At 51.8% G+C, this 19236-nt stretch overlaps 1 protein-coding gene across 7 annotated transcripts in view; it reads left to right on the forward strand.

The window, feature by feature from the left end:
- Positions 1-1363: 1363 nt before the first annotated feature.
- JADE2 (jade family PHD finger 2) overlaps positions 1364-19236 on the forward strand; it is a 64632-nt gene continuing 46759 nt past the window's right edge. The window contains exons 1-4 of one of the 7 annotated variants that reach the window (XM_060178194.1): positions 1364-1505; positions 2917-3123; positions 12966-13023; positions 15180-15268. In XM_060178194.1, the coding sequence (XP_060034177.1) occupies positions 12966-13023; positions 15180-15268 (147 nt within the window). In that variant the 5' untranslated portion in view covers positions 1364-1505; positions 2917-3123. Of the gene's footprint in view, positions 1506-1541; positions 2246-2369; positions 3124-3323; positions 3412-3516; positions 3884-12965; positions 13024-13867; positions 13889-15179; positions 15269-19236 lie in introns of those variants that run through there. The other 6 variants (XM_060178204.1, XM_016186784.2, XM_016186782.2 and 3 more) reach the window with 6 other exon arrangements.

The raw sequence follows: 19236 nt of genomic DNA on the forward strand, positions 1-19236 counted from the left end.
CTTCATTTCTCTCTGTCCTATCCAACAATGGTGACATCAGTAACTACAACAATAAAACAACCAGGACAACAAAAGGGAATAAATATTTTTTAAAATTTTATTAAAAAATTAATACTTTCCATTAGTTTATGTATATATGTATTTTTATTTGGTGGGAGAGAAAAACTGAGAGGGATGGGAGAGGCAGGGAGAGAGAGAGAGAGACCTGTAGCATTGCTTCACCACTTGCAAAACATCCCCCCTGCAGGTGGGGACTGAGGGCTTGGACTGGGGTCATTGATCACAGTAATGTGTGTGCTCAGTCCAGCACACTATTGCCAAGCCATCATGTTCAACCCTCTAAAACATAGGCACCAAGTGCTAATGTACACTGTGCATTCCGAACCAGACCCTGCTTTACACATACAGTTGTGTATCTGCACAGGTAAAATGTGTATGTCCATATGCATATGTGTACACATGGCCCCAGGAACTAACTACTCCCATTCTGCAGAAGAGGGAAAGGAGACCCAGACACATGAATTTATCCATATCCCATATCAAGCAATTTCTGAACACCTTAGAGCCAGGATTAGAACCCAGGTACATAAGTATTTGGTAACACTGAACTTGAGTTTGGAAAAATACCAACAAGAGACCTTTTAGGGATACTCATCCATTCAACCCTACCAGATAAACCTCCCTAGACTTTGTGAATGAAGACCATAGAAGAGAAATGTTGCAGTGACTCCCTTTGAGCTCATATTTTTTTCTTGTTGCAAAAAGTGCTTATTTCAGCATCCATCATCTCCCTCTTTGTTGTGTAGACAATCCGCCCTGTTGGAGGATCTGTGCTGTTATTATAAGTTTGTTTATTATTAGATTTATTTCTCCTATAAGCAAATGTGTTCACAACATTCCATCGGGGAATCTTCTTAATTGTCACATAAATGTCATCTTATGTAAATTGAATATTTATCTTTCTGTGGAAAAGGTGGAGGGGAAAGAAAGAATAAACAACCTTCAGTCTTTTCAGTCTTGGAGAGGGAAGGCAGTTCCTGTCTCAGTTCCCAAATCTGCCACTTGCCTTCAAACCCAAAGGTGAACTAAAAAAAAAAAAAAAGTCACTGGATCATCTTTGAGGGGCAGTCGAAAGGGGATGAGAAAAAAAGTTGATAATGTTTTGAGGATATTGAGCCATGACCCCCCACACACACAAACACAAAAAAAAAAACTACCTGAAACTGGACCACCCCTTCCCCATCTGGAAGCATCCAGACAGGGCAGTGGTTTGGCCCCCCTCCGCCCCCCTGCCCATCCAGGAGACTGGCCGGGCTCCTTCCTCGAGAGAAGGTGAGCTCGGCGGGCGCAGAGGGCTGGGTGGGTGTGGCCCGCGGCTCCGGGAACCGACCCAAGGCCCCGCCAACGCCCGCAAGCCGCCCGACAGCCCGCCCGCCTGCCTGGCGAGCGCAGGCTCTTCTTCCAGAAACTGCGAGGATCCGAGCGCACTGTTTGTGCACCACAAGGTCAAGTCGGGAAGTGGAGCCGGAGGAGGAGGGGCGAGAAGGCGAAGGGTGGGGAGAGGGGCTCCACGCTTCCTCGCCAAGTGCCAGCCCTTGGAAGTTGCCCCTCGGTTTTTAACCCTTTCACGGGAGTGGGGGCACCAGCCTGGGGGAAGGCGATACCCCGGAACAAACTCCTCCAGGGGTCAGGAGGAGCAGCCGCCTACCACCCACCCACCCACTCATCACCGCGTTTTCCCATCCCCCCGGAAATGCGGGGCAGAGCAGGGCGCTAGGAGGCACCCGGGGAAGGTGGAGAGAGGGGAGGGGGAGGGGGGGAGAAGGGGCGGCCAACTCAAGAAAGACCCTCTCGACCACCCGTCTTCTTTTCCTTGAGGTCGCCCACAATTTCAAGTTTCCCCCGCCCGGGATATTAGTTTCCATCTGCCGTGGGTGGGGGAGGAGAGCCGCGCCCCCTCCCCCGACCCGCGCGCGCCCCTCCCCTCCGCTCCTCTCCCTCCCATCCGCCCCTGCCAGCACTTTCTGCTCACTTCTGGCGCTGCAAAACGCCACGCGATAGATTCGATTCACGTTTTTTAAAAGCTGCGATTCCAGAGAGGGGCCTAGGGCGAGGGTCTCCCCGTGCCGACTCCCCGGGAGGCGGGGTGCTCAGTGCAAACCTTGTTCCCTCCGCGAGTGTCGCCTCCAGGCTGTTATTTGCAAAGAAACGTCTTTTTGACGCAGGGAGAAATGGCAAATTTTAAGTACGTCATTAATATGGCGCCAAAAGATTTTTTTTTAAGTATAAGCTTGCCTTTTTTTTTTTTAAGGTTGCAGGGGGCGCCGCCCGGGTCGGGGCGCGAAGGGGGCGGGGTGTGAGCAGAAAGTGTGAGAGTGGAGGGGCGGGGTGTGAGTGTGTGAAGTGTGAGCAGACCTGATGGGACTTGCACGGGCGCAGCCGCCGCTCGGGCCCGGCCCTGGGGACAGGGCGGGCTGGGGGCGCCCCAGAGCCCACGGGGAGTCCGGGCGCGAGGTGGAGGCAGGCGAGCGGCCCGGACGGGCGCCCCCACCCCGAGGCCCTCCACGCTACCTGGACACGCCGCTGAAGCCGAGCAACCGGGCGGGGGGTGGGGAGGGGGGAAGACGGGAGGCTGGGGGGTGTCAGGAGTGGAGATCCGAGTGAATAAGAAAAAAGTGGCTACTCCCCCTCCCTCGCTCCTCCCGCCCGCCCCCACCCCACCCCCACCCCAACACATTTTTTTTTCTAAAGAGATCACAAGGAAGTCTTGGTTTAAAAAGAAACAGAAACATACACAGGGGGGTTGGTGAATGGTGCCGACCGCGGCCATCGCAGTTAGAGGCTATTTTTTTTGGGGGGTGGGGTGGGGGGTGGTAAGTAGCGTCCATGGAGTTACTTTGCGCCCACTCCTAGCAGCACGGGCTTAGGTCAGGCAGGCTGACCGTCCCCGGCAGGGTGCGGGCCCGGCCGCCTCCCTCGCCGCGACCCCGGATGGATGCGCGCCCCCCGCCCGCCCGCGCCGGCCCCAGGAGCTCGGGGTTTCGGGAGCATCCTTCCCGCGCCGGCCTCCGCCGTGGCGCGTAGCCGAGGGCAGCGCCCCTCGAAAGGGCACCGCGGAGCAAGGTAAGATCCTATCCCCGGCGATGGGCCCTGCGCATCTCCACGGCATTATTTTGTGTTTTTGCAACAGATCCGCCAGCGCTCCTAGCTCTCTCGCTCTCCCTCTCTCTCTCTTGCTTGCTCGCTCGCTCCCTCTCTCTCCTGCTGGCTGCCTGTTCTAGGAAGCCAGCGCGGGGGGGGGGGGGAGATGCACAGCACAGGGGAGAGATTGCGCATGTTGGTCAGTCGTGTTTTAAAGAGTACATTGCGGGGAGGCTGAGAGGGGCGCATGCAACAACAACTTTTGGAAGGGTGAGCTTGGCGACCTTCTTTATTAATGACTGCGGCAAAGCGCCCCTGGGCCGGCAAGGGGGCGCGGGCGGGCGGGGGCGCGCCGGGGCTGCAACTTGCCCCGCGGGCTCAGGCTGGGCGGAGGGGGCTGCGGCGGGAGACCAGTGCCATGGAGAGGTCGCGCGGCTGGGGGCGGAGGCTAGCAGGACCTGGAGCTATCTGCCCTCCTGTAGCCCCGAGTTTCATTTTGTTGATACGCAGCATGTCCGGGCGCCGAACCGGGCTGAGCCGGTGCACATGACCCCGCGCTGGGCTCACGTGCAGTTAGACCGGTCCCAGACACCTTCCGGGGCCACCGCCTCCGCCCTGTCGCCCCCTCTCAGGGCTGGGTGCACGCGGGCGCTGCACGCGGGGGCAGCATGCTCAGCACCCGGGCGCGGAGGCTCTGCACAAATTAAACAGTTTTTGGAGGGGCGGGGGACACCCTTTCCAGGTGAGTGTGGAGGGTGAGCAGTCCCAGCGCGGGGGCGCGGGCTGGGGTCAGGGGACAGCACCCCCCTCCGGGGCTGCGCGGGAGTCCGGAGGGGGAGAAGCGCTGGGAGAGTGGAAATGTACCGGCGGCGGCCGGAGCGGCGGGTGCGCGCCCGCGGGGCGACGGCAGGGGGCGTGGCCCTTGTTTACCTTCTCCCAACTCTGTGGGTTCGCATCCCGCTCTGGGGACGGATCCGCATTCCCCGGCCCATCGCCTCCGCCCCTGCGCCCTAGGTGGTACTGGGAAGACGTAGGCAAGTAGCGGCCCCAGCCCGGAATGTACACACCTGACCCCCAAATGAGTGACATTGAAGCCCCCCGCCCCCACCAAGCTCCGCTGCAGTCCCCTCTGCCGGATCCCCGTCCCCGCCCCGCCCCCGGCAGTGGCATCTTCCCGGCCTCACCTCCTTCCTCTCTCCTTCCCTCCTTCCCACCCACTCGCCTGCGCCTGCGGAGCGGCTCCCGCCCGCCTCCTCCCCGCTGGGTACAGACTTGTAGCTCCCTCAGGCCCCTTCCCGCCTATGCCTGGGCCTGGAGACACCCTCTTCTCCACGCCAAGGGATGACAGGGGTCAGTTTGGTGATTTCGTAGCTGTTCTCTTTGGAAGATAGGGAATGTCTGCGAGACAGGAAGGATTCACCCTAGCTCCCAGAGGCCCAGGACGTGTGTGTACGTACACACACACACACACACACACCCAGTACACACAGTTACCCACCCGCCCAAGGGGCTCCACTGCCAGCTCTCACATCACCTAAACCCTTTCCCCCTCCCGACACTGCCCCCGGCCCGAACCGCCTCTTGCCCTTCCTTCGCCAGGGCCGGAGCCCCCCGCAGCCACCTCCGGCTCCTCCTCCCGGCTCCCGCGGTCGGAATCACGCCGGCGCACCTCCAGCCTGCGCTCCTGCGGACTGCCTCCAGGGGCAGACTGGAGGCGAGCGCCACCCTCTTCCCCATCCTCTTATCCCCTGCCACTGGCCTGGGCACTTTTTTTTAAACCTCTTGGCCCGAGGTCTGCGGGGAGGAGGAGGAGGGTGGGGGGAGGGCGGAAAGGAAGATATGGGGGGGGGGCTGAAGACGCCAAGTTTCTTTATGCTGAAAGCGCGCTGCATCCGAAGACTCAGGTCTCTGCAGATTTTCAAACCCTGCCCCGTCGTTTAGCACACCCTGCCCCCTATCCACTACTGAGACAAAAAGTTTTATCCTGGGACTCAGTTTGCATGGGTCATCAGAAGGCATCATGTTTGCACTCAGATCAGTGCCAAAGGGGATTGGGAGGGACTGAGCATGCACAACTGACTTGCTGCCTTTGCATTTGTTAGAAGGGGGAGGAGCCCTGAGCTTTGAGCCCAGACTAACTGTCCTGTCCAGGATGGGCTCTTATTAAAGTTTATACTTGCAAACTGAGTCTTGGGCGCATGTGGTGGTGGGGCACGTTGGCCCCACCTTCTAGAATGACATTAACTCCCTTCACTGGTAAAATTCCCAGTAGGACATTTGGCAAAAGGGCTGGGCAGGGAGCTGCCAACCAGGCCTGGCCCTGTTTCCTGGGTTCCCAGGGTGCTGGCTTCTCCCCCAGCCTAACTTCCTCTCTCATCTCAGCGCCCCAAGTGAATGCACCATCTCTCCTGTTCCATCTTCCTCAGGCGGGTTGGGACTCGCAGAGCAATCTAACAAGCAGAAGAGGAAAATAACAACAGAATAACTGTAAGGGGGAGGAATGAGTAATAAAGCCAACCAGGGCAGGGAGGAAGACTTTCATGTTTAAGAGATGCTATTTGCTTTTTAGGTCACAGGCTGCAAAAACAGGCTTTGATCCGAAGTGGGCGAATAATTTATTGAGAAAGTTTGCATGGTAGGGGAAAAAAAGGGATGTTTGTTTGATCTGGAGCCCTCTCAGTTGTCCCAAGTGCTTGTTGGCTGTTGTTTAGAGTGGAAAAGCATTTGGTTCCACAGCAAATGTCTCACAGAGGGAAGTCCTCACCCCAGGCAGCAAGACTTGCAGTAAATGTTGGTTTTGAAACTGGCCAAGGGTCTCCCTAGTGTGTTTGGAGATGAAGTGTTTAAGGATAGTCTTGTTTGGACTCAGGATGCAGCCCATGTTTCCAGAATATTTCCCATTCAACATGCTTTTCCTTTCTCTAAGGAAAAGCGTAACTGAATAGCTAGGAACACTGATCCAAGAGCTTGTCAGAAGTTTTCAGTTAGCTTTCATCGATGAGTGAGTTGAAACTGCTAGTCCTGTCCTCAGCCCTTGTATTGCCCTAAGTCTTGAGGTTAGTTTTTTTTTTTTTTTTTTTTTTTTTTTTTTTTTTTTTTTTTAGATAGAGGCTGAGAGAGAGTGAAAGAGACCACAGTACCAAAGTGTCCTTCAGGCTGGGCTGGAACCTAGGTCACACATATGACAGAGCAGCATACTATCTGAGTGATCTATTTCAACAGCTCAAGGTTAGACTTTTTGTTTTGACAGCAACCTCCATATCTCTGAGACTAGGACCATGGTGTTCTAGTTAAGCAGTGCCTTATACTGGACACCCAGGTCAGGGACCACAGATCCAAATCCATCATAGTTCATCCAGATATGACCCCCCCCAACCATGTGACTTCAAAGCTTTGGAACCCAGTAAGGTCCTCAGACAATCCGTTAGTTTTTTGAGTATTCACTCTGCAGAAGTTGGAGGCCTGTGTACTGCAGTCCAGTGGGGTCAGGCAGCCTAGGTTTGAACTTTGGTTGTGCTGAGACCAGCTGTGACAATTATTCTGTGCCTCAGTGTCTTCATCTGCAAATGAGATTAATATCAATTTCTGCTTCATGGTAGATAATATGTGTAGGCCGAGCAATATTGTGTAAAAAAGGCTTATGCCAAGGGGGTTGGGTGGTAGCGCAGCAGGTTAAGTGCACTGGCATGAAGGTGTAAGGATCCCCGTTGGAGCCTCCGGCTCCCCACCTGCAGGTGAGTCGCTTCACAGGTAGTGAAGCAGGTCTGCAGGTGTCTGTCTTTCTCTCCCCTTCTGTTTCTTCCCCTCCTCTCTCCATTTCTCTCTGTCCTATCCAACAACAACAACATCAATAATAACAATGATAATAACCACAAGAATGACAGAAAAAAAACAAAACAAGGGCAACAAAAAAGATTAATGCCCAAGCCAGGCATGTGGCGAGCACATGATTAGTATTAGCCACTCTTACTAATGACTGAGAGAAGGCCCAAGTGCAGCTTTGACCTTTGATCTCTCCCTTTTAGGCTAGGCCAGAAAGTTAGGTCTCTTCTAAGAAGGAATCGGAAGGACTTCAGCAGCCAATGGGCAGCCATCCATGGGAACAAGGGGACTCAGCTTTGCCTGTTGTGAGGTGGAAAGTAGGGTGAGAAGGTGCTGAAGGACAAAGTAAACAAAGCTCCTTTCATTCGCTCAGGACCCCCTTGGTATGTCCCCCAGAGCTGGGTCCAGAAGGTAGTATAGACAACATGTTTTAAGGGAGCTGGGTGGCTCTGGGATACGTGGAGTTGCAGGTGGGTGATGATGGGTGTCAGAGGAGGGCTCAGGCTTCCCTGTGCTTACAGCAGCAAGTTGGAGGATCTGTGTGCACAAAATCATTTCTGTAATGGCAATTACTGTCCCTGAGAAGGCATTAAAGTTAATGAGAGATAGGAAAGACTAGGGCTCTGACCCCCGTTTAAAGTTGTGCAGCTCTTGTTCTGAATGTCTGGCCTTCCCAACACAAGGAGGCTCTGAGGACAGGTTTTCCAGCCGAAATATCATTAAATTGTATTAGCATCTTATTACACACACGCCTTAGTGGTCTGCCTCAGACAGGGAGAGTTTTTGTTTCTCTTTGAAAGATTGTGTCTGGAATAGTAAATTGCCTGCTTGAAAGCCTCTCCCCCCCCCTTTTTTTAAGGAGGAAGAGAAGTCCTGCTGTGTGTGGTGGCGGGCTGGCCAGGCCTGGTGGCCCCCAGAGAAGAGAGGCTGGAGGCCAGGTTAGGGTGTTTTAACTGCCCAGGGAGCGGCTGCAATAGCAGGCCTGAAAGACCCACTGTTTCCAGGGTCAGCTGGAAGGGCGTTAATGGAAGCCTAGGGTGTTTATTTGAGTTTATTTGCCGAGAGGTCTTTAAAGGGGGCTGGCATTGGGCATTGGTGTTTCAAGTCCAAGCCTGAGGCCCCCACTAAAACCAATGGCTAGTGCTGCCAAGAAAACATCTGCCACCAAACTGCTGCCCTATTACTAAGTTGACATTGATCATTAGCCAAGAGCCCAACCAAACAAAGCCTCCTGGAAAATGTGTGAGGTTAAGATGGGGAAGGAGGGCTGTGAAAACAGGAGGAAAATCTTGGGCTGGGGTGTTTGTTCCTGCAAGCTGCAGACAGGCCAGCTGGGTTGTATGGTCCTGACACTTTGGGGTAGGGGGACAGGCAGGGGTGCTTAAGAGCACACTGAGCAGTCTAGCCCCCATTGTATGATGGGTGGCATTGGAACTTCAGCAGAGGTCCAGACAGGCATGCTTCTCACTCCCCTGGAATGTGCATTCCCAAGGAGGACACTCACCAAGTAGATGGATCTTCTGAAGACAGCTGAGCAACAGGATGATGAGCTTTAGATAAGGTGCTGCATGTAGGCCTTGTGACATTTAAACTAAAGCCTGAAGAATGAAAAGTCAGCCATGCATAGACTTGGTGGAACATTACAGACAGAGATTGTAGCCCAAACACAGGTAGGAAAGCAAGGACTGTCTGACTCCTTTGAGGAAATGAGAGCCTGGTGTGGTGGGGAAGGGGGTGGTGGCCAATTTGAACTTGTTGAGGTGGCAGGGGCCAGATCATGTTGGGTCTTGTGGTCAGGAGCTTGAGCTTTGTCCTTTGATCAGCAGGAAGCCTTTGAAAGATTAAAAATAGTGGCCTGATGTGATCTGATTTATGTTCTTTAAAGGTTATTCTGGCAGCTGCATGGATCCTGAATTATGAGGCACAGGGGGAGGGGGAAGCAACAGTGCAAAGTTGGGAAAAGAGTCCAAGAAAGAGTTGAAGCTGATTTGGATCAACCTGGTAGCAGCAGAGATAAGGGAAAGTGGGTCAATTCATGGTGTGTTTTGTAGAGAGAGTCTACTGGTCATGGCAGAGGTTGAATGTGGGGTGGAGGACCCACAAAGAGGCTGTGGGTGCTGCTCCATTGAGGAGACACCCACACCCTGAAGGATAGCTTCCCATCTGTGTCTCCATGCTGGGGATGGTATGCCAAGAACAGATGGAAGGAAATCGGAACCCTGTCTTTCCTAGTTTCTTTGGTCAGTAGGATTTCAAGAGTACTTCCTGTCCCCAAAAGCCAGAGCCTGTGACACTGAGATATTCTCTTCCCAAAACAGATCTAGCTTTGGGAGAAATTGGAGGGGTCCGTGGCAAAGGAAGGACAGGTCAAGATCTTGTCTGGGAGTGTGGAGGTGGGGGCACAGGAACTTTGAGCACAGTGAGTTGTCCACTCATAGATGGGTATGAAAATAGACTCCTGAAATCTTAGTTTTGTAAATGAATCTTAAATCAGTAATAATTGAAAAAGAAACAAAAGTTTTTCCAAGCCCAGAACTCTCAATTTCACCTGTGCCTTCAGTCACCCACCCCCACCCCCATCCTCACCCCCAGCTTCAACTTTGGTGAAGGAAGTTGGCTCTCTTTCTCCTCCTTACTGGATCAGAGAAGGGGTTCCTGGGGCAAAAGGCAGTCCTCCTTTGGGGCACCATCAGCCACTGATGGTGCAGGCTCAACTGACACAGAGAAACCTTTGGAATAGATGTGGTTCAAAGGAAAGAAGCTTCACTCACAAAACAGTGGCTTCCCTGTGAAGCCTAGTTATTATTCCAATTAAGCCACCACAAAATCTGCTCCTTTAATAATACCCTGCCTGGGAGAAGGCTGGGTATTTCATGGAAGGCAGGTTGGACAGGGATCCAGCTGAGGGAGGGGTGCATGTCTGCTTGTTGACAGGTCACCTGTCGGTCTCCGGCTGCAGGAAACCACGTGACAAGAAGTGTTGGTAGGTCAAGGAATCCAGTATAGGGGACCTTCCTTGCTTTACAGAGGTTGCTTCCCACTCAGGTGGGTACTGGTAGAGGACCCACCAGTGACCTGAGACTGCCTCCGTAGCAATAACTAGCACCGGCATGGCGCATCGGCCGTTGCGCTGAGGGCTTTATACTGCTCTCATTTCTTCTCACCAGCTGACTCTGGCCCACGGATGTGTTTAGCTTGGCCCTTTCAAAGTGTTTTTAAAATTGGGAATCCACTGCCAGCATTCTGAGTTCAGGCAATTTATGTGAAAATCCAGATCCAGTGTTTGTCCTCTGAGAGGTGTGTCTTACCTAGGTTCCTGTCCCATTGAGGGGTGGAGCTGGGATTTGAGCCCCCGCACCCCCTTGAGTCCTACCTTCAGTGCTTTTGGAGACCCTATGGTTTGGGAGTGCCATTTGTGCTGGGCATGAGCACAGATGGAGCCCTGGCACAGGACTATGGGAGAAAACAAGTGGCTGCAAAGAACACCTTCCCCCAACACCTTCCCCAGCATGCCAGGACTGTATCTAGGCGGTGGGGGCCACTGAAGGCTGGTGACTTTTGTCTCCCTCAAACCCTGGAGGACAGTGAGGATGGCAGTTGTGGGCAGCACCATTGTCCCCTTTAGTCCTGGTCCCCTGGCCTGCTTGCACTCTGCTGCTCCAAGGCAGTGGATCAGCAGGTCAGAAGAGTGTGGGCTCCAAGACCAGGCAAACATCTTTGCCTCCTTTTTTTTCTATTTTAATTTTCCAAAAGATTTATTTATTTATTATTTATGAGACAGATATATAGAGAGAAACAGTATCAATTTGACACATAATGTCAGGGATCAGACTCTGGACCAGCCAGCATCCAGCATTCCACCTGCTATATCACCTTCCAGACCACTAAGACAAGCTGCTGCTTCTTTTGTTTTTAAACTAGAGCTCTGTTCAGCCCTGTTTTATGATGATGCTGGGGATTAAACTTGGGACCTCGGAGCTGCAAGTATGAAAGTTTTTTTTTGCATAGCCATATGCTATCTCTCTGGCCTCAGACTATTTACTTATTTATAGCGATACTTGAAGCACTGCTCTATTATCCATGAAACTTCCCTTTGCAGATGGAGTTCAAGGTCCTCTCCCCCTTCCCTCGGCAATATGTGTGCTCTACTGCAATATGTGTGCTCACAGCCTGCTGCTGTGCCCCCTCCCCCACCCCACAAACTTCTTAAAAGCACTGTCCTGAGAATCTGAGCAGGTTGCCTAATTTGGGGGCTTATGTATCTATCCAGGCAAGCCCCAGCCCCCATTCCAGTGAGGACTTATTCATCTAGCCCTCTTCCTTCCTGTCTGGCTCTAGTGAACCTCCCTGCACCCGGATCCTACTGTTGGGCAGCAGGGCTTTCTTCCTGCTCATATAGGCTCAGCCCTATGTTGTGGGCAGTGAGGTTGCCCAGGGTGTAGATTAACAGGGGCATGGTGGGAAGTGCTTGGTGCTCGGGACCCCAGATCTGCCCTCATATTAGGACTGGCCTCTGAGCAGCTGTGAGTCCCAGGGCAGGTAAACAAACCAGTCAGGTGTGCTCCCCTCCAAGAAGAGACCGTGCCACCCTGACTCTGTAGGATTAGAGGAAATAGTGGATGGAAAAGCACTTCAACAGGCAGGAGCTGACAGGACACAAAGGCAGCTCAGTGTGGGCTCAGGGATCAGACCACGTGGGTCACAATCCCAGTCCTGCCAGCTACTAGCAGGACAAGGCCCCGCACCTCCCCAGTAAATGAACAGCTGCAGCTCACAGGATTGCGAGGGAGATAGCTGAGATGCTGTGAATGGAGGAATGAGCTCAGGTCTGGAGAGGAAGAGGCCAACGCCTTCCTTACCTTGAAGTTAAACACTACTTTGGAGATAAAGTCGCTTTGTACTTTTATCTGAAGGGAGACATGGGGGGTGGGGGCGGCGTGCAACACAGCTCAGGACTCCAGGAGACACACTAAATGTCCCTGCCCCCACCTCTTTTCCACACCCATTCTGCTTCCACTCTCAGAACGAACCCTCAGTGCTCTCTGCTCCAGCTGCCCCTTCTTCTTCTAGCATTTGCCCTTCTTCCATAGCCAGTCAACAGTGTCAGGTTGAGCCTGATGTAAAGTTTTGAGACCTCCTTTGAATCTGGAGAGGTGGCAGTCGTTGACTATGTGGGTCATAGTCTGTCTGTAAACTCAGATAACTTGGTCTTCCTGGGAGAACCAGTCTGGTCTCCCCTCTTCCTTCCTCATCCAGCAGAGCACCCATTGCAACTTGGAGGTGGGAGTGGATTCTCTGGCCAGCCTAGGACCTGCTTAGTGGAAGCTGAGGCTGGGTTCTGTATCTAGTGCTCTGAGCCCCTGGCTCTCCTCCGGGTCATTGTTGATGAGATCCTTGCTGCTGCTGGTCTGAGGCTTCAGGCCCAGGAGATGGGAGCTGCACCCCCTCTCCCCCTGCCCCTGAGTCCCCATAGATGAATGGGAAGTGGGTGAGGCTGACCAAGAAGAAGCCTAGGACTAGACCTGGCTTTCATTCTTCCACTGTTATGGGTGATTGTGGGGAGCTAGGATATCAGGTGATTCTTTTTTTAAAAAAATTTTTTTTAAGTTATTTTTATTTTATTTATTTATTCCCTTTTGTTGCCCTTGTTGTTTTATTGTTGAAGTTATTGTTGTTGTTGTTGTTTTTGATGTCATTGTTGTTGGATAGGACAGAGAGAAATGGACAGAGGAGGGGAAGACAGAGAGGGGAAGAGAAAGACAGACACCTGCAGACCTGCTTCACTGCCTGTGAAGCGACTCCCCTGCAGGTGGGGAGCCGGGGGCTTGAACCGGGATCCTTAACACCAGTCCTTGTGCTTTGCGCCACGTGCACTTAACCCACTGTGCTACCGCCCAACTCCCCATCAGGTGATTCTTGAGGGGCTGGGGAGAGACTGAAGATTTCCCTCCAGAATGCTACCTGTGAATATAATGGAACCTCCTTTTTTTTTTTTTAAACAGATGGAAGAGAAGAGGCGAAAATACTCCATCAGCAGTGACAACTCTGACACCACTGACAGTAAGGCCTTCCACTTGGGGCTCCTATAGGGAAAGCACTTGGATAATTATCCAACCCAGAGGGGGGGGGACTTTTCCTTGGTACCAGTGTACCTACCATCAGGTCCATCAGGTCCACGAGGTCAGGGCCTTCTGCTCATAAGTCCTCACACAGCTGTGACCAAGGCCCTGGCTATCTAGATCTTTGCCACTGTGATCTACTCTGGTTGGAACAGGTCAACTTCCCCCTGGGCCTTTCTTTACCTATGCTACTTCTAGCCTCCACATTGGGTCGGGGCTTTATCTGCCGCTAATGCCAGAGAGAACCTGTCAGTCTTCATTATAATTAGCTGGTCAGTATCACCTCCCTACCAGTGGTAAGCTCCTTGACAACCAGTCATATCTTGCTCAATGCTGTGTCATCAGCTACTGTCTGCTACATAATAGGTGCTCAGTAAATGTTTGCTGAAAGAGTTAATCATGTCTGAGCTTCATAGGATCTTGGCAGTATGACTTCAGAGGTAGACTTTCTGTGGGATAGATGAGATGTGTGAATTGGATGTCGAGAGCTCAAGGAAAACATAGAGTCTAAGTCAGAAGCATCTTCTAAAATTTGGGGGGAGAAGGGAGTTCTGTGTAAGGTGAGAGCCGTTCTCTCTCAGGAGCAGGCAGTTCTTTCAAATGCCCTGGGCTGGCAGTTCCAGGAGGCAGTGGAAGTGAGGAAGACCATTCATTCTGTCCCATAGAAGACATATGCTGCCAGGAGGCTCCAGCCAGCGGCGCATGTGGATGGAGGAAGAAGCTGCACTGCCAAGGAGGAGCCTGGAGCCCTGCAAGTCTAGATCTTGGTTCACTCACATATGTGGAAAGCAACTGAGATCAGAAAGGTCTCTAAGAAGCCTCAGTATTCTCAGAGGTCTGCACTCTCTGACCCATGAACACATACTCGTGGATAGATGTGGCTAGGGGGCCAGCTGGTGGCACAGTTGGTTGAGCACACATGCTACAATGTGCATACAACTGAGTTCAAGCCCCCAGTCTCCACCTGCAGGGGGAAAACTTCATGAGTGGAGAAGCAGGGCTACAGGTATCTCTCTGTCTCTTTCTCTCTTCAACTCCCCCTGCTTCTCAGTTTCTGGCTGCTGCTATCCAGTAAATAAATAAAAATAATAATAATTTAAAAAGATAGATGCAGCTAGGACCCAACCCCTGTCCTGCCTCCAGGGCTCATTCGTTGGCCTCTGGGTTTTGTTTCCTCAGCTGCATTCTGGTGTCAAGTCTGGCCAGCCCTTCCTCTCTGTGGCAGGAGATCACAGCATTTGGCCCTCTGTGGCTGTAGCAATGCTGCCTGTGGCCTGGCTCAGCAGCACCAACAAGAACCACATTCTCTGCTTTGAACTTCAGTGCAGGCGAAAGAGCCCTTGAGGGCCAGGCACCCACAGTGGTGGGTGTCTAGTCAGTTAAGCCCTGTAGCTACAGTAGAGTGGGGTCAAACTGAGGCAGGTGATTCTTGGGGGGCTCCTTCCCACTGGTCCCATGCATGGCTTCCTCTGACCCATAGGGGTAGAGCCCACAGCCTTAGACCCTAATGAACAGCTGATGTTTTTGTGCACTGATATGTGCCAGGGACTGTGATAAGACTGTACATGCTCATTTGATTCTTGTTTAATTCTCACTATAACCCTTTCCAGGACAGTTATTTCTTCCTCCCATCTTATGGAAGAGCAAACTGAGACTCAGAGGGATTATTTAAGTCATTTGCCCTGAGTAACATGTTAATAAGTGCCTGAGCTAGCATTCAAGTCTGGGTCCCCACTATCCTGCCTGCCTCTCTATCCCCACTGAGCATCATCCAGGGTATCTAACACTGTGCGGGTGAAGAGTGACCACGGAAAACTGACTCTAGCTTCTTTTCACAGAGGGGAAGCTGAAACCTGGGCAAGAAAGGGACTTGTCCAGGATGACACTGTGAGCTAATACTGAGTCCTGGTCACTGCCTTCTGTTTCCTAAGCTCCTTCTGACTGCCAGTGGAGGAGGCTCATGTTCTCATTCAGAGAGAGCCTACTAGGTGCTCAACATTCAAGGCAGAGCTTTCCCTAGGGACTTCCTAGCCTCTGATGTAGGGCATATGTTCCCAGCCTCCCAGGGACTCCTATTGGGGTGTGCTTTCTCCACAGGTCACGCTACATTGGCATCAAGATGCTCCAAACTGCCCAGCAGCACCAAGTCGGGCTGGCCCCGGCAGAACGAGAAGAAGCCCTCAGAGGTGTGTAGTGATAAGTGTCAGGAGTGAAGAGTGAGGGGAGTAGGCTGCAGGTATGGGGAAGATCTGGCAGAGGGCGCAATCACTGCAGAAGGGACAGGAGGTGTGGGGATGCCAACTCTTGTTGCCCTGTGCATTCTAAGGATGTCCCTAGTGATCTGACCAGGAATGCCAGGCGCCCCCCAGGGTCTTAATGGTGGGGTAATGACATGGTTGATGTGCCCTCAGCTGTCATGAGGAGCCCCCGCTCCTCATGTGAGTGGGGTGAGGTGGGGCTGGTGGAAGGGATACACAAGGGCAGAAGCCTGGAAGATTCCTTTGCTATTGTTCATGAGAGAAATAGTGTTGGCTTCAGAACCTGGCAGTGACAGTGAAATAAGAAAGTTGGGGGCATTTTGGAGGTGGAGCCAAGGATGACAGGATTTTCTGACTGTAGTGGTAAAGGATGAGATCCTCAGCTATTGAGTTCATGTATATCCTTCTATTTGATATAAGGATATCTGCTCCTTCTATCTGTTTCATCTTCATTTCATGCCTTCCTCCCATTGACCTGGGATCCTGTGGTGGGCAGGTGATAGTGGAGTTTGTGAGGATAATTTTTTATTCTGACCCTTAGAAAGACATTGTTCTTATGCATACAGAGCAGCTAAATGTTGGGCTGTATTTTTACTTACTTATTTATTTATTTTTCCTGAACATTGCTCTGCTCTGGTTTATGGTGGTGCTGCTAGGAATTGAGCCTGGGACCTCAACCCTTAGGCACAAAAGTCATTTTTGCACATGACTTTGCTAACTCCTCAGTGAACTCTTGACTATTTTACTCAGTGAAACTAGCCCAGACTTAGCCTGAGAGGTAGCACAGTGGATAAAGTGTCAGTACTTGCAGGCATGAGGTCCTGAGTTCTATTCCAGACCACACCAGAAAATAAAATGAGTCAAAAAAAAAGAAAGAAAAAAAAAAAAAAAAAAAGAACAGCTAACCCAGGCAGAGTCTCCCCCCATCCCACTGCCTACCATTTGAGGGTAGGCTACCACCTGTTTTCACTCTCAACTTCCCTTTTCCTCTGCTTCTGCCAAAATAAACCTCTGTTCATTCTGGACTTGTTGGAGGGAATGGCAGGGTCAGGAAAATCCCCCTTTTGGTTCGTGGCTGCTCAGATGAAAAGAATTTCAAGGGACATGCGTTCAGGTGCATGGTTTCTAAATTATTTACTAGACATGCAAAGTAAAGTTAAGAGAAAAGACTCAGGGGATAGATTTCCCAAGGGTCTTTGGGGCTAAAAACCACAGGTCAATGACCAAGCCCAAAACCCCCTTTGTCCAAGATCTCCTTTATAACACTTTTTACATCACACTGAGACCCACTTTTCATTGGCCTGGTGGAGTAAACTCCTCCCCCTTCATATAGTGCAAAATTAAAAAAAAAAAAAGTAAACCCTTCACCAAGTGAATCTCTGTGCCACCTGTACAAACTTAGTGAAAACAAAAAATGTTAGTGTGCATCCCACTATGTGTGTAAACCTGGTGAAAGCATAATGTACTCTCCAAGACCCTCTGTGTCCTGAATTCTCCCTCAACAGACTGGCCCAGAGTTCCCAGTCCTCCTCTTAGAATAAGCAAACAGTGGGCAGGGGAGACAGCATAATGGTTATGCAAACAGACTCTCATGCCTGAGGCTCCTAAACCCCAGGTTCAATCCCCTGCACCACCATAAGCCAGAGCTGAGCAGTGCTCTGGTGTTTCTCTCTGCATTTTTCTTAAAAATAGAATAAATAAAATATTAAAAAAAATAATAAGCAAACAGAAGATTCCTCGGTTATATAGCCAAATTGTGAGGTTCTTTGGACTGAAATTTCTGAGAATGGGGAGAGTGGGAGGAGAGGGTCTCTTTATGCTGAGCCAGCTCCCCTTCTCCCCACCCCCACCCCCACCAACTCCATAGTCCTTAGCCAGTCCCTAGGGGGTCTTCTGCTGAGCCTTGCATTTTCCTTGCCCACCCCCCACCATCCCCCAGAATTGGCCTACCCAGGAACTCTCCCTTTAGAAGCCAGAACCTTTGAGACTTGATGGCTCCCGCCTCTATCCCTCCCAACCTAGTGTCCTCCCTTGGGGGAGGGGTGGAATTGGAAGGAGGTATCTCCAGGAACACTGTAAGGACTGCTACTGATGCTGGGGTGGGGGCAGGGCTGGGGGGCTCTTAGAGCATTCCTGGACCAGAGCTGCTAGTGGACACCTGAGGTGCACTCATTGCTCAGGGAAGTGGAGTGGACTCAGAACGCCTGGGACCAACTCCCTCCTCACCCACCCCACCCCTTCCTATTCCTTACTCTTCTTCCCCACCCCCACCCACTGGGGGAATCTTGCTGGGGCTCCTCAATGGCTACGGTTGAATTAGTAAAACAATAGCCACCTTTATGTCCCTTCCAGATCCTGGGAGGCTAGAAGTGTTATGCTTACTTTAGTGAAGAGGAACCCGTCCCAGACTCCAGCCTCTCCTCTGTCTGCAGTGGCTGGCTATTCTATTCAGATGAGAGGAGGTGACTTCTGCCCTGCTCCCTCCTTTGGGAGGAGGGAAGAAGGGCCACCTGGGCTGAGATCCCATCTACACCCAGGATCTGTGACTGGGGGTGAAATAGGTGTCCGCAAAGACTGATTTGCATGGGGCAGAAAATTCCCCTGCCACTTGGGTTTTCCAGCACAGAGCCTTTGAACCTCTCCTCATCCAAAAATAGAATTAGGCCATCAGACAGGTGCCAGTGGCAGCAACCAGTCCTTGCTGAGGACTGGCTCTTCATGGCCCTGGGTTCTAGCCCTGGGGCCTCTGTAGGGGTGCCTAAGTTTGGGTGGGGTGAGAGGGGAGGAGACACCTGCTTTTTAAGTCCTGGGGCCTTGCAGAACTGGAGGGAGTCTTCTCTGCCTTGAACTGTGGCCAGGGACCAGCCTTCCTCCCGCAGAGAAAAAAAGTGACTGAGAAAAAAAGTGTGGAGGCTGGGCCATAACTGGAGCATAAATTCCAGCTTAGTATGGAGAAGAGAGGAAACCATCAGTGAAAGCTTCCAAACTATCTGGCTCATGAGAAGGCAGAGATGAAAGTGAGGATTTGGCGCCAGATGATGTTTCCATTCAATCTCCTCATTGTCCTTTCTGTGAATGGATTGAGAGAGGGGAGCCTTCATAGTCTGAAGGTCAAGGGCTTTGGACAAGGGAGCTAGGATCTAGACACCCCATCTTCTGGTGCCCTGGCATAAGAAGCTGGTGGTTGGTTGGTGGTCAGGCCAGCTACAGGTGGCCTACAGGTACCCCCTCTCTAGAGGCTGCAGCTATGGGTCACTTAATGTGGGCACTGATGGACTGGGGATTAAGAACCAGGTGTATCTAGTATAGCACTTGTACTGGCTTATAGTCAGCCCAACAGTTATGGAAATGTTGGACCTTAGATTTAGGTAAGAACAGGGGACTCTTTGATGACCTGCCAGGGACTGCCCTCCCAGTGCACCCTCAGAAAACAGATCAAGGAGTACTTTCCATGCTGTAATGGGACTCCATCTAGGAGTCAGGACCCTGGACAGGGCTGAAGCCTTGAGGCCCCGCTCTCAAACTTCTGGTCCTTCCTTTCCTTTGAGCATCCTCCCTAGGCCAGAGTAGAAGGGGAAATACAGGACTCAATGCTGAATGCCTGGAAAGCTGGGCTGGGATGTTTGGTGAAAGGCCACCACATCTGAAGTCAGTCCAGGTACTTTATACCAGCGACAGGAGACACAGATCTCTGCCTCCCTGAGCTCTGACTGTCACCCTGCCTGCGGACACCTGTCCTTTGAGGCTTAAATCTGTCAGGCCAGCCCTGAAGAAGGGGAAGGGATTACCCTGGCCTGGGGGGGTGGTATTAGTGTGTAAACCTTGCTAAGGCCTGGTCTGGGCTATCTCACCAAATGGCACAACCATTATTGGTGCTTAATTCTTTATTTCTTAAT

The sequence above is a fragment of the Erinaceus europaeus genome, chromosome 2 (genome assembly GCF_950295315.1).
Source record: "Erinaceus europaeus chromosome 2, mEriEur2.1, whole genome shotgun sequence".
Classification (NCBI taxonomy): Eukaryota; Metazoa; Chordata; class Mammalia; order Eulipotyphla; family Erinaceidae; genus Erinaceus; species Erinaceus europaeus.